At 38.8% G+C, this 24,044-nt stretch overlaps 1 protein-coding gene across 2 annotated transcripts in view; it reads left to right on the forward strand.

The window, feature by feature from the left end:
- Nucleotides 1-24,044, forward strand: part of PSD3 (pleckstrin and Sec7 domain containing 3) — a 407,146-nt gene that overhangs the window by 55,919 nt on the left and 327,183 nt on the right. For both annotated transcript variants that reach the window (XM_011373110.2, XM_011373102.2), the window contains exon 2: nt 12,441-12,549. In XM_011373110.2, coding sequence (XP_011371412.1) covers nt 12,441-12,549 — 109 coding nt within the window. The remainder of the gene's footprint in view (nt 1-12,440; nt 12,550-24,044) is intronic.

The raw sequence follows: 24,044 nt of genomic DNA on the forward strand, positions 1-24,044 counted from the left end.
TGAGCTGTCAACCTCAGTTAACCAGATTTTATCATATGTCTAAATAAAACGTATAGGCAATCTCTGACTTTCATATGTGAATCTCAAAAGTTTTGTATAATTTGATTATATGGAACTCTGCTTTTATTTTTCCACAGAAACAAGTCAGATTCTAGGTTTGCAGCAATCCCAAGCAAGCATTCTTAAAATTAACTATTAATAACACTTAGTAAAGCACTAAGTATTATTTCAACTCAACCTAAAGAATATAGATTTTATTTTATTTTTACATTCTAATGATAGATGTAAAAATAGAAAGAACGAGCCTCTAATGCTCAGAAGCTCTGGTGCTCAGAGACTGTGGAGAATGTAGGTAGTGTGTGGGCGGGGAGTAGGGTGTGTGTAAACGTCTTTAAAACTGTAGAAGTGAAGAAATCTCTTGATGAATCATTCATTCTCTAGTGTTCTGTATTTAAGAACAAAGGTAATTTGCATTCACTCATTATTCTTTAGCTCATACATTGTCTCTTGGACATCCAGCATTTCTGAGTACACCATACTGTACTCTTTGTATTGCTTGGGTCCATATGCAACTTTAAGGCTAATGGCACCATTCTCACTCGCCGCACAAATTGAAAGCCATTGATAATGGCAGTGATCTAACATCAGTTGTAAAATACCCACGATAAGCCAGGAAGCCTAACAGTACATTTTCCCAGGAATATTGTGGTTGTAGTTTGTGTTGTAAGGATGGTGGAGGTGACCTAAGAGGAATGGGCTTTGTTCCTTGCTGTCGGCTGGCCTGCTATTCCTTGGTACTTTTTGAGGGCTCAATGGTATCTGCCATCAGGCTCCAGAATAGTAGCTCTCAAACTTCAACATGCCCAAGAATCAGCTAGAGGAATTAGGGGAAAATTCAGGTTCTCTAGCATCACTTCCAGGAATTTGGTTCAGTGGGCCTGAGTAGCTCAGTGGTCTGCAGATTCTCCACAAGCACCCTAGGTCCTCTGTTGCGGGTTTTTCCTGGATCAGCAGAAATACTACTCCAGAATGTTTTGCTCCTCCTATGTTATCTTTCTCAAGCATGAGTCAGAACAAGACAATTCTTGGATTGCCTGCTTCTGTGGGTGAGGCTGATGAACTCTGTCAGGGCACCAATGTACAACTTGATGTTCCCAAAGAGGTAATTGACCAAATGGGACCTAAAAGCCTTTCAAAGTCCTGAATTATCTACTTTTGACATGCTTATGTAAGCAGTTTGTTTCTGAGAAGTTTACTCATTTTGGCTTACAAATGGACAGTCCACGTCTTTGTAAAAGCTAAATATGTAAATTGGGAACTTTATAGTATTTCAGGTAAGGTGAGTATCCTAACTGTGCTTAAATTCAAAGAGCAGGGGTCTTTGGAAATCAAAATCCAGATTACTTTGTCAGTGTGTGTACATCTTTTACCCATAGACTACCCATCAGGACTTTCCTGAAGCTGGGATGCTGAGATGTTATCAGTGGAAAATTGGGCAATTAATACATCTTGCCTTATTGGGACATTTTGAAGAAATGACTTTACTGGCAATCAACAAGGGTATTAAGCGCCCACATAATACATTTCATTTTTCTGTATCATTTTAAATTAACATTTGATGAAATTAATTTGATGAAAAAAATATGTCAAGACCATTGGTAACTACTGTTATTTATCTAAGAATTGACTTGGAATTTTTTGTTAAATTTCTGTTTTCAGGACTTTATGTTCTCTTTGTTGTCCTTCTTTTCCTTGACATGACAGATGCGTGTTTTATTGATCCTTTTACCTCGGCTCATGCACATTTCTTTCTAATAGGCATCTGTTTACAGCTGGGGTTGAGATACTTGATATCATCTGGTCAGGATTTATGTCTTTTAGGCAGAACCAGATGCTTCCCAGGGGAGTGACCTGACTCTTCTGATTTTCTTCGTGATGCCAAACTCACAGTGTTTTTCAAAGGGGCATGTGTTCGGAGATATTTTGCTTTGGTAAAATTTAGGTGGACCATATATTTTCTTGTTGAAATTAGTGCAGTGATTATATTATTTCTAATATTTCATGTGCTATTTTAGCTTACATTACAGCCTGGATTTTATGGCTTTCAGAATGTTTGTATTTGCCCAGGGGCACTTTCTTCTCCATACATGCTGATTGGGTAAATGACTTAGTTATATTTTGCAAGTAGAAAGGATGTTGGGTTAATTTATTTGATCACTCACATAGCTCCTTGAAGGAGAAGAAAATTAAGGCTGATTTTCCTACCTTAATTGAAAACAATCTTTAGCATATCGTACTCGTAAGATCCAGTCCTATGTGTTACACGTTTCACGAAAATACATAGCTGCCACCCAGAGGTGACTTTCAAGTTAAGGGGAATAAAGATGTAGCAAACTAAGGTATGAAGACACTTAACTCTCAAGATTCCCACTTTGACTTCACATTTAATACCTATTTTCCCCTCTTGTCAAAATGTCAAATGATATGTTTTAAAAAAAGAGAATGGACTTAATTTTATTTCAGAAGTTAGTGGAAGCTTTGAAATAACTAAAGATAATTTTGTGTTTTGCAAAGCTTAGATTTAGGTGAATAAGGCTGATAGTTTTCATTTATGTAATTTCTTTGTGGCATTTCTCTGTCAGGGTTTCAAGGTCTTTTGAGGTTGCTGAGGACTCAGCAAAAATATTTGTGAACACTTACTGTGAGCCTGTAATCTGCTTTGTGTGGTACTTTTTTTTTTTTTTGCGTAGTACTTGTTTTGATCATTCTCAGTACCTACCTTTCCTCCTTTTTTCTGCATGCATAAGGGAGCATTTGTGAATCTTCTTTTTGTGAATCTTCTTTATTCAAAGTCTGGTTGATTTCCTTAGAGGGATTCTTATTTTGCTGGCTTGACTTTTAAAGTTCTCTGTGGCTTTTCAGTCTTCCCTCACGTTCCCTAACTTCCATCCTCAATGCCGTCCGTATGTGGAAAGCTCCGGCCTCTTGAGTAAGAACCTGGAGTCTGTACCAAGTAAGGAGATGTGTTCAAAGGCTTAAAAATGCGTGTTTTCCTTTTTAAACCAGGATCTTTATATTGTCCACTTTGTTTATGAATTTTATACATTCTGAGAAGCATACAGGTCCAAAGCCTGAGCAAGGCGAGAAAGGTGGGTAGTAGGTAGGGAAACAAGAAAGTGAGAAAGCAGATTTAAATTGCTGGGTCTGTACAATCAATCGCTGTCAAAGGGCTCACCCACCTGTCATTACTAATTGTCAAATGGTAGGAAAGATAGAGGGTATATTGTGAACTAATACTATTTGGTTGGTACATTTCTTTTATATTCTTCCTTTGAAGCTCTCCAACCCTTTACTTCCTTGGCCTTTTGAGAGAGCTGTGAGGAAAACTGGATCCCTATGTGTTAACATTTGTTTTATTCGGAGGCTTTGTTACCAAAAAAAAAAAAAAAGCTGCTGTCACCGTTTATAATAAGTCATAATGTGTTTTGAATTCAAAGCCTTGCCCAGGACAGGCACAATTCATAGAAGTGAGAAATAATCTTCCTGTTTGGCCAGAAGACAACTAAAATGGTTCCAAGGTACAGATTACCGAGGGCACAATCCTTTGAGTCGGCCAAAGGTTTGCTTTTATGTCCTTCCCTCTGCCTTCACATGCACGTCAGTGGGAGGCAGCTGGTGACCCTGTCTCTGCTCTGGAGCTCGTGCTGTGCCCCATTAGGCTGGCTTCCCTGACTCTGAGCCTGAAGGAGCTGCAGAACCCCTACTTTTCCTGTCCCAGGGGAGTTTGCTTTCAGGAAATGGGCTAAGTGAATAGACAGCAGCTGGTGTGAAGATGAGAATGGACCTCCAGGGCTTTTAAAAAGTCCATGAATTCAGCCCTTGTCTCTGTGCTCACACAGTGAAAACAGGCTGGCAGTGGGGCTGGATAGTGAGTAGGTGAGGAGCTGAGTCGTGCTTTTCCTGCTCCCTTCTCTTTGGCCTTGCAGTCGCATTTCCTGCTCTGCCCTTTGGTTTCCATGCTATTTCTAACCTTTAAAAGTCAAAGATTTGGCTTTTCTTTTACCCCATTTGTTTCCTGGCTGTTTTTGGCCCCTTTCTACTCTTGAGAGGCACTGTGTCCCCATTTTACTTGGTGCTGTTACTGGCTTTTTCGAATACTTATCCGATTAACTTGTCAGGGGAGTAAGGCCTGGTCATAGGGCAATCGTAAATAACATGGGCCAGCCTCCTCTTCTTAAACACTCATGTTTTTTCTGCATGTTTATATGCAGGCATATGTCAAATATATTTTTGAAAGGAAAAATGCTGCACATGACAGCATTTGAATCCCTCTCTTTATAGCCAGGTAAACTGAAGGAGTGCATTTTATTTTCAGAAATACAAATTTCTTAAGTATAGTGGAAGAGCAAGGTATATTTGGATGAACTGCATTAATAAGGAACGGTATAGGTGGAATAACAGTTACTATCTTGGGATTTTTTTTCATTATCTCACTCATTTGTACTTGAAAGCAGAAATATATTTACGGAAAAAGGATGAGTGTGACTCGTGATTTTTTTATTAGATAGATATAGAAATAAAAATAGACATAAAAGCATGTATTTGTATATACGCTTCTCTGTGTGTGTATTAGTTTCCTGTGGCTGCTATAACAAAGTACCACAAATTTGATGGCTTAAAAACAACAGAAGTTTATTCCCGTATCGTTCTGGAGGCCCGCAGTCTGAAATGAGTTTTAGAGGCAAAAATCAAGGGGCCAGCAGGGCTGTGGTTCCTCTGGAGAGTAGGAAATCTCGTTGCCATTTCCAGCACTTAGAGCTGCTGCTGTATTCCTTGCATTCCTTGGCTCTCAGCCCCTTTCTCCATCTAATAGTGTAGTATCTTTTCTCCCACTCTGCTTTCCTCTGAGTTTCTTCTTTTCTGTCTCAAATCTTGGCCTACGTGCGTAATCCAGGATAACCTCCTCATATCAAGAAATTGAATTACATCTTCAGAGTCTTTGCCATATAAAGCAACATTCACAGACAGGTTTCTGGGATTAAGATGTGGCCATCTTGAGAGGCCCTTATTCAGCCTACTGCAGTGGGATGTGGGGGGTAGGGTGGGTGGGAGTATGTGTGTGTGTGTGTGCGTGTGTGTGTGCGTGTGTGTGTGTGTGTGTGTGTGTGTTTAAAACTCTCTAGCTCTGTCCCCTGAGCTGGTCTACTAGCTGGTAGCTCCCATAGCCGAGCTGGTACCCCCAGTAGCAATGAGCTCACCCTGCCACCCAACATTTAATTCTTGTATCTAATTACTAAATAATATTCTTTACTAAAAAGGACCAAGTATTTTTTGTTTCTTTGTTTGTTTTTTAAGAAATGGCTGGTTCCAGAGAGAAGCCCGGAACTGCCTAATATACCAGAATGTAAAGAAGTGCCAAGAGAATAATGAGGACATGTAAAAAAGACACAGAAGCCAGCTAGGAAGAGCTTTCCACTGACCAAAACTGGGCCATCAATATCGAAATAAATAATGAGAGTAGTGGATTACAGCCCACTGCTGTAACAGTAAATTCAGTTTGTATTGATAAAAGTAAATAAACTTATAATTTGAAAGTGTAATGAGGAATAGGATATTTACACAAATTGAAATCCTGTGCCTCTATATACGATGCAAAAAGAACAGCATCTCTTCTGTGATATTTCTGTCAAAGATGCGTAATCTGAATTTAATCATGAGGAAATGTAAAGACAGCCCCAAGTAGAAGAATATTCTACAATATAACTAGCCTGTCATTTTCAAAAATCATGAAAGTTAAGGACTATAATGTAATGTAATAAGGGGGTCTAAAGAGCCAACTGGAAGGTCTAACCTTCACTTTAGGAGGGCCTGCTTAGGCCATGTATTAGTGGGCCCCTGATTTAATTATTTAGATCTTCCTTTGGCCAGTTACATTCTGAAGAGAAAACTCTTCAGATCTCCTGTCTGCAAGATAAAGTCTAGCGTGCATTCCACAGGCTGGGTGAGAGACATCTAAGCATCTTAACATCCAGCAGACAAATCTCCGTGTCCACTGTGGTATCCTTGTAGCAATTGTGCCTGGTGTCTCCCAGGCCGGAGCTATTCTTTGAAAAATCTCTCCAGTGAGTAAAGCTCCATTCTTTTGCCTGGGTGGGGGAGTTACAGTTGCCCTGTGAAGTAGAGGCAGGGATCTAGGGATCTAATTCCTGGATAGCTTATTCCTTTTCACTAATCCTACCTGTTTTAGCCACTCCTCTCCCCACCTTTCCCCTTTCCTTAGTCCCTTTGAGTATTCCGTGGTGTAACTTGGATTGGTTCTAGTCCCTTTTTTTTCTTTATAATTTATTTATTTAAATTAGTTTCAAATATACAGTACATTGGTTAGACATCTATATAGTTCATAAGATGATCCCCCCAATTGCTCCCTCCCTCCCCTGGCCCTCCACCTAGCCATCACATTAATGCTAACTGCGTTCCCTCTGCCGTGCTCCCCATCCCCATGACCAACTATCAACTACTAATTTAACTTCTTAAACCCTTCGCCCCATTCTTTCAGCCTCCCAATTCCCTTTAAACAGTGATGCAGGATGGAGCGGATCTCCCCGAGTAGAGACTCAAGCCCTACCTCTGCTGAGAGAGGGAGGGTCCTTGACTCTGCAGGAAAAAATTCAAGGGTGAGCCAGAGTTAGAAACAAAAGGAAAGTTTATTAGAGAAGGAATAATGCTCCACAGACAGAGATGTAGTCTTCTTTCAAAGCCAGAAAATGAGACCCCGAGTGTGAATCAGTGTCAAGAATTGGGTCTATATCTGTTTTCCTTTCAGGGAATGGGTATGCAGCGTTAAAGGCACAGGGAAGTAGATGTTAATAATCTCAGCAGGAATCTTCCTATAGGTTCCTGGTTGTCTGGCCCTATGTTGATCAGCCAGGTTCCAGTGTCTAGTAGCACAGAGTAGGCTCTGGATACAACTTGGTTTAATATTTAGTCAATTTGTGTAGTTTTCATGCCTCTTTCCTATGTTAATATGACTTGTTACTGGTCATCTTAACTTACCATTTGTTCATAACTCTTTCAGCCCTCCCTAATGTATCAGTTCGCTAAGCTGCCATAATAAAATACTACAGACAGGGTGGGTAAGACAACCAGAAAAGAAATTATTTTCTCACAGATCTGGAGGCTAGAAGTCTAAGATCAAAGGGTCAGCAGTTTGTTTCTTCTGAATCCTCTTTATTTGGCTTGCAGATGGCCTCCTTCTTCCTGTGTCTTCATATGATCTTCCTTCTGTGTATGTTTGTGTCCTAATCTCTTTTTATAAAGATACCAGTCACACTGGATTAGGCCCCACCCTAAATGACCTTTATAGACACCGTTTCCAGATACAGTCACATCTAAGGCACTGGGGATTAGGACTTCAACATATGAGTTTCAGCCCATAACACCTAACCATTGCCGTTTGCAATATTAGCACTAAGCTGCCAGTCTCTGCCTGCACTTGAGTTGGCACGAGCTATGCCCTGTTTCCATGGGCCTGACTTCTGCTGGGTGATGGGAACAGATGGGATTGAACAGGATCAAGTGTGGAGTGTGAATGTTGGAATCAAGTGTTCGTTTGACTGAGTTGTGAAATATTATTTTTATAGTCTTTCATTTAGCTTATAATCTTCTCTGGCCTAAAAGCACTTTATAATACTCAACTTTGATTGACTAGGAGACGCTCACATCCTCTGAACATCATACTGAAATTGAAATGATAAGGAAATGAAGGAGCATGCCACCCTCCTCAAACTCTGCTCTCAACCTTATTTCCACCACCCTCCTCTGGCCCCAACCTCCTCCCAAGTCAACTGAAAAGTACTTTTACTTTTAAATGTTGCTTGCAGCTTTCTGCTTTCTCTTCTACATTTTTTTTTTTTTTTTTGTAGCTAGGCAATTGAAGAATGATTTTATATCAAGTGTTTCTTTTGTGTCTAAAATAGGTAATAAAATCAGTAACATGTTGAGAGTTGGATAATGTGAGTGAAATTTTTTTGTGTATTTGAAAAGCCATGTGCAATGTAAGACCGAGATTTTATTTCTCCCATCCATTTAATGATGTACTTGCAACTTTAAATGCAGGCATGTTTTGGCGATCATGTCATCGCTATTTTACCACAGAGAAAAGATTTGTGTTATTTCTTGTTAATGAAATACCTGTGAAAGTAGTTCAGAAGTGTGAAGAGTCTTTGTGCTTCAGAATTAGAAGGGACCTTAGAGGTAAATTTGAATCGCACTCTTTATCGATAGGGAAGCGGAAGTCCGCAGACTAAACTTTGGTGTGAGATTGAGTGGAAGTCCCAGAAGGGATTTAAATCTGGATCCTCTAACAGTCCATTTGTTAATGTTACTTCGTATTCCATATTTATTAATGAGATTTATGTTTCTAAAATGACTATGATAAAACAAAGGAATATATTTTATTCAATGAGTAATACAGAAGGAAAAAGTAGTGCTGAATTATATGGGTCATCCATCAAGCTGATTGTTTTAAGTACAATTTTTCAGAGACCTGCAAAAGTTGTTGTAGAGATGGGTGAAGATTTATAACCCTTGGCATGGGAAGAGGGTACATCAGTGGGGCTTGCAGCTTTAAGAATAGCTAATGTAAGCAGAATGAATTTTATTTCATTAGGCAAGTTGGGAGAATGTTACTGCTGTGATTGGGCCTGAATGTTGGATTCTAGTGTCCCTCACAAATGTCCTGGTATAGAATGCTTTAGTAGAGCGGAGCCCCTTAGTATATTTTACTCCCTTTCAAAAAATGTTTCTCTTTTCTGAGAGTCTGACTATGCTTTGGACTCCGCTTCACTTTCAAGTCTTAGCACAAGTGTGCTCTAAGGATCAGCAAGCACCAGCCTCGCCTGGGAACTTTTTAGGAATGTAAAAAGTCCTGCTCAATCCTTATTTTAACATGATTTCCAGGTGATTCATATATACAGTAAAGTATGAAAAACTGGTCTAGAGCAAGTGGTTCACAAAATTTGGTCTCTGGATCAGCAATATCAGCATCACCTGCAAAATTGCTAGACAATGCAAATTCTCAGGCCAAACATTCCAGACCCCCTGAATCAGAATCTCTGAGTGACCCCCCTCCAGTACATGGTTTAACAAGCCCTGTAGGTGGTGCTCATTCATGCTAACGTTTGAGAACCACCGTAGAGCAGTATGTTTCCAACAGTTTTGATCATGACTCATGGGGAGAAATACATTTTACATCATAACCCAACACATGCGTGCGCGCGCGCACACACACACACACACACGAACACAGAGAGAGCGAGCAAGATGGAAGTTGTCTAAAACAGTGCTTATCTTATTGTGTGCTATCTACTCTGGTCTTTTCAGTTTTATTCTGTTAAGTGTGTGTGTGTGTGTGTGTGTGTGTGTGTAAACTTATTTATATAAAAGTCTGGTCATGACCCACACAACTGATCACACAAGCCAGTAGTTGGTCATGACCTGCAGTTTGAGGCCAGATGCTCTTGAATAGGCTCTCTTAATCTCCTTTTGTGCCATGGCCCCTTTTGACATCTGGTAAAGCACTGAATCTCTTGTCAGAATACTGCTTTTTAAGTGCGTATAATAATATATGTGGAGCTGCAAAAGAAACCAATTATATTGGTTAACAATATATTTAACAAATTTGTGATATGGTAATATATTTATTCATAATAGGATTTAGTGGTGGGTCTAGTACCTACTGTCATTTCAAAGTAGGGATGAGTATAAATAATAGTTCAAGATATCTGCAATAACCGTTATGTGAAATGAAAACAGCTATGATTCTACTGGTGACAAAAGTTAGAATTAGTTTGTTGCATATATTCATATTTGAAAGAAAGGGCTAAATTTCAGCTTAAGGTAAGTGAAAGTAAAGATGTGTGTATTCCCCCCCACCCGCCATCTGACTTCAGACTTCTAGGATCCTGTTGACAGTCCCCATGGAACTGGGGCTGAGAACCCTTGCCCGGGAGGAGCCTTCCTTTAGAGAATAGTTCTCAGGCTTTAGCTGGAGATGGTACACCCCCAAATTATCTTCCTGAAATTTTTTAAAACTGGTGCTTCATCAATGGCATCTTTTTCTTTTGCATTGTTTCCTAGCACTATAGTAATGAATTTTTCTTTAGAATTTTCTTTTCTATTGCTTTACTAAGATCTTGGGAGTTCACCTGGAAGCCCAAATTCATGCTATTGATAATGTTCCTTCTTCGGTTTCCCCCGTCTCAATACGTGCACCCCGTCGCTCAAGTCAGATTCCCTGGGTCGCGAATTCTGAATTTAGGATATGAACCTGGGATCCACAATTTACTGGCTGTGTAACATTGGACAAATTATTCACCCACTTGTCATCTCCTTTTCTCCACCCGTGAGACTGAGATGGTAGCAGAGCCCCCCTTCAGAGGATTGTTCTCCGGCTTCACTGAGAGGTCCACCTATTGTGGAATTATTAGAATAGCACCTGGCCTGGAGTAAGTGGTTCGAAAATGTTATCCGTTATAATCATCCATGATTTCTTCCTTTCCCTCATTCTTTAAATCCGGTTTATCAGAAAATTTATGTAAATCCACTCTACAGAATACATTTGAAATTCATCTACTTCTATTTCCATTGCCATCCTCCTGCTCGAGGCTTCCATACTCTCGCATTTGGACTCCTCACTGGTGTCTGTACTTTCTTGCGACTCACTCCAATCCAGTTTCTCTATAACAACTGTATAACCTTTTAAAAACGTAAATGATGTTTTTAAAATGTCAAGGGACCACTGTATGTTTAAAACCCTTTGGGTCTTCCCGTCAAACTTGTCCTCGTATGTGTTTAGCCTTTGCTTCCTCTCCAGTGTTACTCCCTGCCGTGCTGCTCTCCTGGTCAGTCTCTAAACTTGCCCCTTTACCCACTATTCTGTGACCACATTGGCCTTCTCTGTTATTTGAGTAGTCTAGTTCTTTCATACTTTAAGGCCATTGCTTAGGTAGATGTTTCTGTCCTTCCCCAGACTGATCCTTCTTGACGCTGAGGGTATTAGTTGCTCAGAGAGCCTTCCCCAAGCACTCCACCTGAGTGAGGGTACCAAGTTCCTCTCTAACTGGCCCAAAAGCTCCCTGAACACATCAGAAAATTAATCTTTCTTCTCTATTGGGGAAAGGGGTAATTAACAACCCGTGATTATCAAGCATATAGCTCCAAGAGGAGCCTGTACCTTTTCCAGAAAGATAAATTTTACATTTTATGAACATTAAATGGTGTGGAGCTATTTTAAGAAATTGCTAATTTCAAAATTGTACAAGCTAGCTCTTTGATATTGGTATACAAGAACACACAGAGGCCTGCCCACTGAACCTGTCAGCAGTGGGCTGATGGAGTTAATCATAACCTAGCCATGGCCTTTTCACTGTTGTCAATCATTTCTGTTCCAAAGGATGTAACAGAAGGCATAAAATTTTCCCCCTTTGAAGTAGTTGCCTGGTTGCTGATAAAACTCTTCATGTTCCTTTCTCCTAAAGTGAATATCTGCTGCCCAGACATGAGAAAAGATGTCTCATTAATTTAGATGGGGGAAACCAGTGTGAGTGATGTCTGGATCCTGGTTAATTTTTGAGTTTGGAGGAAAGAGGCAGAATAATGACTCTCTGATTCAACTAGGTTAAATTTCTTTGTGTTTTGAAATCTCCACCTTGTTACTTATTTTTAATTAATCATAGGCCATGGAAGGGAGGCACTCCTGATTTTTGTCAGTTGTCTAAAGCAATGAGGAAAAAGGTTTTAGGAATTCAGAATTATCACATGAACCACTTTCACAGTTACCATTGTAGTTTTTCTTTCAAATAGGTACTTTTAGGAATTCCAAAGGACACTGGGATAGATGCTCAAACTTAGGTTAATTAGTATAAAAGGATGCCTGGCACTTCTGTGTGTTGTTTGGCTGAATGATGTCCCTGATTAAATAAAAATGTGGTCTCTTTTGGGGAAAGACTACTTTTTGCTGGAACACTTTAGCAGAACCCACACACAGAAATGTTCCTGCTATGGGCTGCGGGTAATGATAATCATTTGGAAAATTGTGTGTCTAAAAATAAAATGCAGTGATCTAATTGCAGAAAAGTAATATAAACCTAATTTTTAAAAATTCCACCATAATTCTGCCTCTCAGTCGAGCCGAACTTTTCATATTTTTCTTACTCCCCTATAGATGCTCATGTGTTTAACAATTTTTATATAGTCGTAACCTTGCAGTGATCATCTTGTATTCTGCATTTTGTCATGGTATGTTTTTCATGTTTCATTTTTAACGGCCATATAGCAGACACTCAAGTAGATATGTCATAATTGCTTAACTATCCTCCTGTTGATTGGTTTGCTTTATGATGTATTTTTAATGATATCTTTGTTTTGTTCTAATTTTGCAGGCAGAGACATTTGTTTGGGTTAACAATGCGTCAGCACATTCCCAGAGTGTTGCCAAGGCCAAATACGAATTTTTATTTGGCAGATCTGAAGAGAAAACTCCAGATACCAGTAAGTGTGTCCCTACCCTCCTCCTTCAGGTGACAGATAGGAAGTACCAGTGAAATTTCAAATCTCAGAAGCTGAGAATTCTTCAAACCAAGAACTGGCTTGAGATTACCTAGAACAAGGTACAAGAATCACATCATATATTTCCGAATTCTACATCTTAGGAAGATTGTCCTGATGAATTATTAAAGCAAATAGGTTTTTTTAGAGGTAGAAAGGCACCAATGCAGGTAAACAAATGTACCACTCAATCAGGAGATGATAAAGAAGATCAGCCTGTCTTGAGAATTAGACAGGAAAGGGGTAGTACGTATGGTTAAGACCATGGCGTCTGGAGGTAAACTTCCTGAGTTTGAGTCTGACCTTGTAACTTTTGAGGTGTGGGACCTTGAGTAAGTTACCTAATCTTTTTGTGCTTCAGTTTTCTCATCAGTAAAATGGCGTTATAGTGATACATGTCTTACAATTCTTTTGAGAATTCAATAAATTGGTGTATAGAAGGATATCAGAACCACACTCTGCATATAATGACTGCTGTAAAAGTGTTTGCTGTGTCATCATTTATCATTATCATCATCATTATCATCATTATCATCATATCCCTGACCTTTGAGGTTGACATTTAGGAGTACAAACCTGACTTTCCTCAACTCTGTCACTGTCTGAGACTGATTTCTCTTTTGGGTAGACAAGGAATCTGACCTCATATAGCTGTTGTTCAGTTGAAAAAGTCAAATAATAACTATACATTTTCTACATGTTAGATGGGATTATATAATGGGCTCCATAATATTTGGGGATATGAAGAATGCAGTGCATATGCAGCCATTTACCAATTTCTTTTGCCTTAATGATATTTATTAGATATTTCAATAGTTGGAGACTGTTAATAAAGTATAAAACAGCTAAATTACTTTTAAAAAATCATTCTGCTTTTATCACAATGTCCTAATTTGCTGTTTATTGTGTGACATAGATACCTAAGTATGTTGGGCTTTAGATTTGAGGTACTTAATCATCTATTCACTATTTCTGAGACAAGGAATACTGATTATAGTCAGAATAATGATCATAGTCTTAGCTTTGAATGCCACATTGTGATTCTGTGCTAATTAAGCTTTTTTTTTTTTACTTTGATAAAACATTTTTACTTTGCTATGTAGAAATAATATTAAATGTCTGCATTGTCCTCTGATTTATTGGTGGATGAGTTTGGTTCTTCTTTACTCATAGATTTTAAGGAGATTTCCCTGTATACCTGAGGTCAATTAAAATGATATTTAAAACCTTCTGTTCCTTATTTGCCTTGGTAAAAATGTTTGGTATTATTTGCTCAGTGTGATGTTATTCTGCAAGTGTGAATGTATATGCATGAGTTCATTGAACAAATTTATTTAACAGGTATTTATTATGTGCTGGGCACTGTGAGGATGCAGAGAAGTAGAAGACACAGTCCTTGCCCTTTAGGGGCTTGTTCTTTGGTCAGAGAGAAACATGTCTGTAAGTGACTGGTGGAGGGAATGACCACTTTCTCCTGTGCTGGTGATGACTTCATGATGAGATGGAAGTTGAACTTGCTGTTAAAGAATGACTAGGATTATGATTAATAGAGTTTTGGAGAGGGCAGTTCAGATAGAGGGAACGGTATGAGCAAGGGTGTGGTGGCAGAAAATGTAAATTGTTTGAGGAACGGGGAGGAGACTAGCCTGGTTGATTTGCAAAGCATATCCGTGGGACAAGTTAAAAAAGTTAACCCTTTAGGAAAGGGGCAGAACCATGTAGAGCCTTCTGAGGCTGGGTAAAGAGTTTGCATTTTATCCAAACTCTTTTATCCAGATATGCAGAAAGGAAGTGATGCAGAAAGAAAGTGACAAGTACGGTTTTAGGTAAATCAGGATGGATCGATCTGGAAATTGGAATCAGCATCAGAAGCTGTTGCTTACCATAGGAGAGTAAAAGATGCAAATTTATATTGACTTTTGGAAAGTACTTTTCACAAATAAATGATGGCACTTTTTTATCATTTCAAAAAATACTCTTAAAGTTTTTTTTGTATAGGCCATTCATCTGTCATCAAAACATAGCCCGAACTCAGAAGACCACAGGGAAAGGTAGTAGAGAGCGTAGGACATTGTTTCCATTTGAATTTGATTGATAGACATACCTCTTCCCTCAGAGGATTTTTTTTAAGTGGATTAAATAAGTGACTTAAACTGTCTTAAGTGCTCCAGAAACAGCCCGCTGGGAAAATGGAAATGCTGACAGTGACTTTAGAATGCATCCCCAGCGATACTCAGGTGGCATCACCTGAGATTAGAGAGGCCAGCTGGTTCATGATCCCCAGTTAGGCCCGAGGAAAGTGTCGCTTCTGTAGGGAGAGAGGCTTAGCCTTTGCCGCTGAGCAGGGACTTAACGTGAGTGCGGGTGGGAGGTTCTAGGGGTGCGGGTGGGAGGTTCTAGGGAAAACAATGCAAGGTTATTTTCAAGCTGTAACTTATTGCAGGGATCTTGAATCAGTGACAAGAGTTTAGGGTGTTGTATGGGTATGGGAGAACACGTGAACAGTGGGAAGGATCCCTTGCTAGGAAGTGAGACCTGCATTCTCATTATCTATTCATCAATATAGTGAAAGGAAAGGAAACCATGCTTCTCTGGTTTCTCTGTTCCCTGCCACTTTCCTGGGAGCTGTTGCAGCTCTCAGAAGCTTTACAAGAACTAGAGCAGTAGTTGGTAACTGTTGAGAAGCTCTGAACTCTGTAACATTAGCAGTGCTGTGACTTAATGAGGAGGCGACAAGTCACCAGTGGTAGGTTCCCCTCTTCCTTTCAATCAGCTATTGGAATATTCACAGAGCTGCTCTAAACCGCAAAGAGATGAAAAAAAAAAAAAGAGGTCCCGTAGGGGCCTCACCTGGGGCCAAACATAAGGCCTGTATTCATTAGGGGCTGGGCGACAGTGCCTTCCTGACTTCCTACTCACCACACCTGTCCTTCCTCGGTTGGTGCACTTAGATGACCAGCATGGCTTTCCTACGCCAGGGAGGAGATGAGGGGTCTGGGGATTGGTACACTGGTTTCCAGAGCCCTGAGGAGGGAAAAGTCACTCATGTGGAGTTGAAACCCAAGCCTGCAGCACAGATGGGGTAGGATCCCGCTGTATCTTCCTGTGATATCTAGAAAGTGACACAAAACTAGTGTTGAACTGGTGAAACCCAATCCACAGGTTATTGCTGAAGTAAATGCACAATCTCCCTGAGAGACCCATTCACAGCTTAGGATATAGATGACTCACTCCTATATTCACAATTACATCAGTAATCTCTAAAATTGATGAGCTCCCAATAAAATGATATAGGCTGCAAAAAGGAAGGAACTTCCATGGGAGGGAAAGTCAGCATATACAACAAAGAGGGAAATCGAGACCCAAAGAACTGGAGCTAATAGAATATTCTGAAACTATAAAATAGGTTTATTTAAAAGATAAAGAGGGAAAAGAAACTATTATGATAAATGAGGAACGTAGGAAGTAGGGACCTGGCTATTTGAATGGGAACCAAATATAACAGAAAATGGAAGCTATAGACAGTGAAATTTAAAAAAAAAAAATGGTTGGTTTAAGTGCACATTGTTGGGTTTACATTTGGTAGGGACGAACTCTTTTATGATCCCTACTTTTTTTTTTTTCTTCTTCTTAAATATTATCTGTAGAAAAGTAAAAAGAAAGGGAAAAAAGGAGCATCCATCTTTCCAAGCACTGTGTTCTCACTTTGGTAAAGTTTGCTTGTGATTTTTTTTCTGTTTGTATGTTCCATGCCCAGAAGTGCCCACACATTTCTTCATTATTCAGTAAATACATGAGCGGTTACTCTGTGCCAGGCATTGTTCTGGGTGTTGGGGATAGAGTGTCGAACAATGCTGAAATCCCTGTTTAACAAATTGCTTAAACAGAATATGGTTCCAGTTCAGATTCTCTCTTGCAGTGCGTTCTTACTCACCTCCTGCATGCTCTTCAGCATTAATTATTATCTTAAACACAACCCTGTATCAGATTTGATGGAGGAAAATGGACTGACTAGCCCGTAGTCCCCCAGATGTAGGCATTTATTTTTTCTTTTAAATATGAATTTTAAGTTTTTATTACCAAAATCATACTTGTGTGTAATCTGAAAAATACAAGCTTTACCGAAGAGTGTACAACCCGAAGCGAGAGCCACCTTCTTTACCGCTTCCATCCCTCTCGGAGCGGCACACGGAGACCACTTGGATCTCTCTCGACCTTGAGCCCTGACTCTCACCCGGAACTGAGGACTCCATGCCTCTCTCCTTGCCATTGACAGTGACTACTGGTTATTGCTTTTTTTCCTACTCTCTTTTTCCCTCTACTTTTGTTTTTAAAGCTTTTATGGTGGTTGCCTCATGGATAATATGCTTACATCTGTATTTCTAATCTATTTTTTAAAACTATCTATTAATTCTATAGTATGACAAATGAAGAATTTGGCTCACATATTCTATTCACCTTCCATACCCAAAGTTGTATTTTTATTTTCTCTTGGTTACATGTATAGTTTTTAAATATTAATGTTTGAAACTGTTTCTTAAGCCATCAATTCTAAGAGTCATCTCATGACACATATGTAAAATGAGGATGCAGTGGGTCTGTCTGCGTTTCCCCTCCAGCTTTTCTTCCCCGTGCTAAGCCTCCATCCGTGTTACCCTCATCTTACAAGGCATACGGCATTTACATTTTGTTCTGTAACTATAACAAAGCCTTCTGTGCTTTCACTACAGGTTGACTTAAAAATTGAAAACCAAGCACCAGCATTTACAGAAATGCAGCATCCAAGTGTAGTTGGACCTGCAGTGAAAGAGAAGTAGATCCTATGTCTGTAACCTCTGCTGGTCAAGGGGTAACAATACTGGCCAGGAGAGCAGAGAGGAGAGAGTAAGGAGAGAGAGTGGGGCAGCCAGTTGTTACATTCACTGATGGATTGTTATGTCTTCACTTTATCACTACGTGTAACTATATTATTTGTAATGGGCAATTCATTTTCATCTTGAAAATATTCTTCTTAGAACCTTCTGACAACTTGATCTAATTTGTGCCAAAAGTTTTCTAGGCCTTTATACAGCTGTTCTCTTTAGACATTAACAAAATTCTTTATTGCATTCTTGATTAGATGTGCTGCTTTTTGGATTCCACGCATTCTTGGACTCTTTTTATTTTTTGCTAGAGTAATACTTTAGTAACACTTTCAGAGAGGTTCTGGGATGGGTAACATTCCTAAAGCTTCGTATGTCTGAAATGACCTATTTTGCTTTTATGTTTCACTGCTCATTTCCCTGGAATGGAAACCTAGGTTCAGTTCATTTGCCTGAAGTATTGCTTCGCTCTCTGTGGCATCCATTGTTGTTGATGGGATTGATGTTCGCTCCTTTGTGTGTGACCCGCTCCTTTGAAGGGTTGCCTTTACCTAGCCCTCTGACATGTCAGGAGGCGTGAGTTTTTGATTGTTCTCTCAGCCTGGCACTTGTTGAGCCCTTTCAGTCATATCTTTCCTAAGCTCTGGAAACGTTTGTTCTATTATTTTTGATTATCCCCTCTCTACTTTTTAAATGATTTTTACTTCTGAATTTTCTATTATATGTATGTGGTTCTCCTGGATTAGATTTGTAAATCTAATGGTTTTTGCTTCTGAAATTTTTATTAGATGGAAATTGGTTCTTCTGGATTAGATTAATATCTTTTTGGTCTCTTGATTTTTCTCTCCTATTTTAAAATATCCTCCTTCTAATAAAGTTTTTATTTTAATAATTATAATTTCAGGAGCTCTTTTCTATTCTTCAGTCACTCGTTTTTCATTGCTGTCTGTTTTTTTATGGATGCATTATTATCTTGCATCTTTCTAAAGAATTAATTTGAATTTTTTTTTTTTATTAGATTACCTTCTGTTTCTGGGGTTTCTGCTTCATCCAGGATCAGTTCTCTTTCACCAAGTCTTGGAACTTCTTTTGGAAGCCACTGTTTTTCCTCAAATGTCTGTTGGATCTTGTTTTTCCATTCATATGCATGAATGAAAAATTGAGTTCCCAACAAATATAGCTAGGATTTCTCTGTATGTGTGGAGTATGTGTTCCCAGCGGACCTCTTCCCTGTGTAAAGAGGAAGGCTGAGAAGAATCTTGGTGAGGTGAGCTGAGGTGAGGTGAGGTGAAGTGAGGTGAGGTGAGGTGAGGTGAGGTGTGTGGACTGACACAGGGGCAGGTGGGTGGGCTGCCTGTTATATTATACCCAGGCTAAGTCCTGATGCCACAAGCCTCTGTGTAGGGGAGGAAGGTGGGAGCAGGGCCAACATGGGAAGCTGCTCTGTAGATAATTCTTAAGTTAATCACAGTTGACATCTGTTCTGCTTCCCACTCCAGGTATGGATACCTGCCAACACTGGGCTTTTAGCTTCTCTGTGACTCTACTGTTAGGATAATTGAGGCCTTCTGGGTTAGTCTAGGTTGTGACTTATGTTTAATTTTGTCTACGATTATAATCCCTTCCCTTTTAGACTGACAAACTCATTGAAGTCTCCAGCTTAATAATGTTCCTTTTTTTCTCAGCACTGTTATGAATCTATTTTCTTTTGAAATTTGTCATTGTTGTTTTATTAGGACTTAGAGAAGGAGAGGAGGCAAACTTGTGTCCCCGTCTGTCATAGTGACCCAGAAGCCTAAATAATTCTTTTTCTTTTTTTATTGTATGTAAGTGAGATCATGCCATATTTGTCTTTCTCTATTTCACTTAACTCACTTAGCATAATACCTTCAAGGTCCATATTGCTGCAAATAACAGAATTTCCTTCTTTCTCATGGCTGAATAATATTTCATTGTATATATACTGCATCTTCTTTATCCATTCATCTGTCAATAAACACTTCAGTATTTTTCCATGTCTTGGCTATTGTAAATAATGCTGCAATGAACATAAGGGTGAGGGTATCATTTCGAGATACTGATTTCATTTCCTTTAGATATGTACCCAGAAGTGAGATTGATTTTTAATAGCTTTATTGAGATAAAATTTTCATGTCATACGATTAACCCATTTAAAGTGTAAAATTTAGTAGTTTTTAGTATGTTCACAGTTGTGCATCCATTACCACAGTTAACTTTAGAACATTTTACCTCCCCCCAAAAAACTGCAACCACTAACAGTCACTCTCTGTTCCCCACCCCCTTCACTAGTCAGCCACTAATTTTATTTTTGTTCCTATAGATTTACTTATTCTGGACATTTCATATAAATGGAATAATATAATATGTGGTCTTTTATGACTAGCTCTTTTCACTTATCATACTGTTTTCATCCATGCTATATCACTACATTATTCCAAAATAAAAAATTGTGGAATAATATTGCATCATGTGGCTAGATCACATTTTCTTTATTCATCATTTCGTGGACATTTGGTTGCTTCTACTTTTTGGCTATTATGAATGATGCTTTTATGAACGTTCATGTACAGATTTTTGCATAGATGTATATTTACATTTCTCTTGGGTATGTACCTAGAAGTAGAATTGCTGGATCATATGGTGGTTCTATGTTAAGCCTTTAGGTATTTCTAAATTGTTTTCCACAGCAGGTGTACCATTTTACATACCTTACAGCAGTGTATGAGGGTTCCAGTTTCTCCACACTCTCTCTGGCACTTGTTACTATTATTTTTATTATAACCATCCTACTGGGTATGAAGTTGTGTCTTATTGTGATTTTGTTTTGCATTTCCTTCATGACTAATGATGTCGAGCATCTTTTCATGTGTTTATTCGCTTGTTTATATCTTCTTTGGAGAAATGTCTATTCAGATCCTTTGCCCAGTTGTTAATTGATTTGTCTTTTTAATTGACTGGGTTGTAAGAGCTCTTTAGATATTTTGTATACAGGTCCCTTATCAGATATACTATTCACAAATATTTCCTCCCATTGTGTGGATTGTCTTCACTTTCTTGATAGTATCATTTACAGCACAATTCTTTTTTTTTTTTTTAATTTTGATAAAGTCCAGTTTATCTATTGCTTCTTTTATTGCTTGTGCTTTTGGTGTCATGTTGAAGAAACTATTGCCTAAGCCAAGGTCAAGAAGATTATTCTGATATTTTCTTGTAAGTTTTATAGTTCTAAATCTTACATTTAGATCTGTGATCGATTTGAGTTATTTTTTGCTTATGGTGTGAGGGAGAAGGTTAATAATTATTAATGATAGATAAGAATGTGTTGGGTAAATGTAGAGCATTTTATTAATTTGGGTGGACACCCTTCCATACAGATACACACAGAATTCCTGGAGAACCAGATGCGAAAAAAGTAGCATTGCAGCTTAACCTTGTTCGTGCCCTGATGCTAACCTGGCGTGTAGTCTTAGGACCCAGGAAAGCTAGGAGTCATTGCTTTAGGAAAAGTGTGGGTTGATGTAGAAAACCACAAATATACAAAGCAACAGATGACAAATCTGCTAATTCTAGGGTCTTCTGTTGAGCTATTTTCTTGTCTCCACCACAGATAGAAGTTGGTTTGTAATTTTATGCCTGGCCCTTTAGTAAATCCTCTATCTTTGGCACGTATTGTTTAGTTTGCATTTTCCTTTCTACTTCACAGCCCCTTTCATTCCATTATGGAAAGCAGAAAAATGATTTTAAAGTATGACGTACGAGTATATATTGGACTAGCTCACCATTCCTTGACCTTTATTAAATTGGCCAGATGTCTTCTATTATTTTAGATATTCCACAAACCTTGCTTGATTGGCAGTAGTTTATAATGGTCTGTTTTGGTGTGGCAAAGTGGGACAGGAAGTGACTGTAAACTTTCTCTTTGGCTATAATGATAATTCCATTTTATCCCACCTTGGCCCACATATTTGCGTGCAAAGCTGTGTACTGACAGCCCCAGCTACCTCATCAGAGCTGCTTGGCGTTTCATATACTGAGATAGTTAAGGAATGTTGCAAAAAGCACACTGGAGGGCATATTGAAAAGCTTATTCCTACTGTTTCCTCAGTACCATATTTTAATTTGGCCTAGAGGATCCATTTTTTTTTTGAACTGGTGTTCATCATATTTATTTTTTTAAAGCAGCTATTGAAAAGCTGAGCAGCAGGATTTGACTTTTTTGAGAGTGGGGTCAGATCAACTTCAGAACAGCATCGGAACGTGGCATCTTAATCAGAGCAGAGAGCTTTCATCTCCAGAAACCGCGGCACCAGGTGTAATTGAGGTCAAAGTTTTGTCATGTACTTATTTGCCATTGAGGATTCATTTTTAAAGATTTTCATTTTTGTATGTTTTATATTGAATAGCTAGTCTGTCTTTTCTTGACTTATAGAACTCTTCGGGTGCTATTAGGATGTTTTAGAGTATATTTGGACCTTCGAGATGGGTCCTGCAACAAAATTTTTTATTGTCAGATGTACGAACTGCATTACAAAGTATGCTTTTAGCAGTGTCTCCCTTCATTTTTCCTTAATTCAACCATCAATCTTAAGTTTCTTTTTATTTTTAGGTAGGGGGTATCTTTTCTCTTGTATTTGTAAAGCAAAGGTCACCTACTGGCATTCTTTGTGTTTTATTTGGCCTAGTCAATGTTTTGTTAAAAAATTGAGCCAGCTTTTAAAATTCGGGAGATTTCATGTAAAAACCAAGATTTCAAGCTACTGTTGAAGAATCTGAGATTGCAACACCGAATGGGCATCGTCACTGGCCCTAAACGGCACCTTTGGTGCCCAGGCGCTCCCTGATTTGCCAGCCAGCACCTGCCCTTTGTTATCTCCTGCTGTGTTGCCTGCTGAAGCTTGTAGGCATTTGGGCTAATGGCCTCTGCTTTAAAGTAGTACTAGTATATAAATTTACACTTTTAGTCATATTTTCCAGTAACAATTCTCATTATGTCATGCTTTGCATCCGGAGGAGAATATACTGTGAAGCTCATGCATGGGACCTTTCCAAGGCTTTGAGAGACCTCACAATTTTTCTCTCTCTCTCAAAGAGAGCTCCCAAATTGTGAAAGTTTCAGGAGCCACAAAACTGGATCTACCCCTGCCAGCATGAGGATCACCTGTTGAATTTTTAAAAAGAATAAAGATTCTGGGGTCCCACCTTTTCCAGGCCTGTGCCATCAGAATCTGTGGGCAAGGGACCAAGGCAGCTCAGTGTTTCAGCAGCTCCCCAGGTGGAGATCATGCTGCACACACAGGCTTAAGAACTACCGTATTTAAAAAAGGTAATTATTTGAGCTATTTATAAACCATCTTAATATAATGTTGTGGAATTCTTTAAAACATCTGAACTAGAGTTTGATATATTTTACTGATGTTCAAAGCTGAAATGCTTAGGCAGCACTGCCAATTGGAGAGCAATCAGATGAGTGAGAGGATATTGCTGAAATTAAAATGTATTATCAATAGGAAAACATGATTTGGTTGTAGAAAATGATAGTGTGCTTTAGTTTTTCAGGAATTTATGAAGAAGTTTTCTGATATCTATGATGGGTGTCCATTCATGTGGAATTTAATCATCAATTTCTTTTATGCTTGTATTCATATAAATACTTGCTTTGGAAAGAGTATTGTGTAGGGAGAATCAGGCCTAGGTTCTGGAATCACTATAATGTGAGATAGCAGCACAGGGTTAAAATAATGTTGCATCCTGATACAAGTGCCTCTATTCGTATTGCTTGGGGGAGATTGCATGGTTGTTTTAAAGCAGCAGTTTTGGAAATTTGTGGGGTGTTTTTAATTGTCACAAAGATCGGCGGTGACGGTTGGCTGCCTGCCTTAGGTGCATGCAGAATACTGCACAAGGAAAGACTGTTCCGTGTGCTGCGTGTCTTTGAATGTCCTGTTGTGCATTCATTAGGAGAAAAACATTTCTAATGATCTGGCTCTAGGATATATCAACACAGTGTTTTTTTTGTATGGTTTTAAAAATATCAGTGAATTTTCTAAGACTCTAACCGCCATGTGAATCGAGGGACTGTGTTACCGTAGCCCACCCCTTACCCACAGGGGACACGTTCCAAGACCCCCAGTGGGTGCCTGAAACCACAGATAGTGCCGAACCCTACATATCCTATGCTTTTTCTTATACATATTTATCTATGATAAAGTTTAATAAATTAGGCTATTTGGAGGTTAACAACAACCACTAATAATAAAATAGAACATTATAACAATATATTGTAATGAAAGTTATGTGAATGGAGTCTCTCTCTTGGAATATCTTTTTTTTTTAATTTTTATTCTCGAAGTGACTATTCTAATTTATTTTAGTTACATATACTCGGTATACAATCTTATATTGGTTATGTTAGTTTCAGTCACCATCCGTCACTGTAAACTTATCACCATATTATTGACTGTGTTCCCCTTCCCCTTTTCATCCACCCACTTTCCCCTCCCTTCTGGCAACCATCCCTTTGATTTCTGTTTTTATGACTCTGTTTTTGTTTTGCTT

Source organism: Pteropus vampyrus, unplaced genomic scaffold (assembly GCF_000151845.1).
Source record: "Pteropus vampyrus isolate Shadow unplaced genomic scaffold, Pvam_2.0 Scaffold8, whole genome shotgun sequence".
In the NCBI taxonomy this organism is placed as follows: domain Eukaryota; kingdom Metazoa; phylum Chordata; class Mammalia; order Chiroptera; family Pteropodidae; genus Pteropus; species Pteropus vampyrus.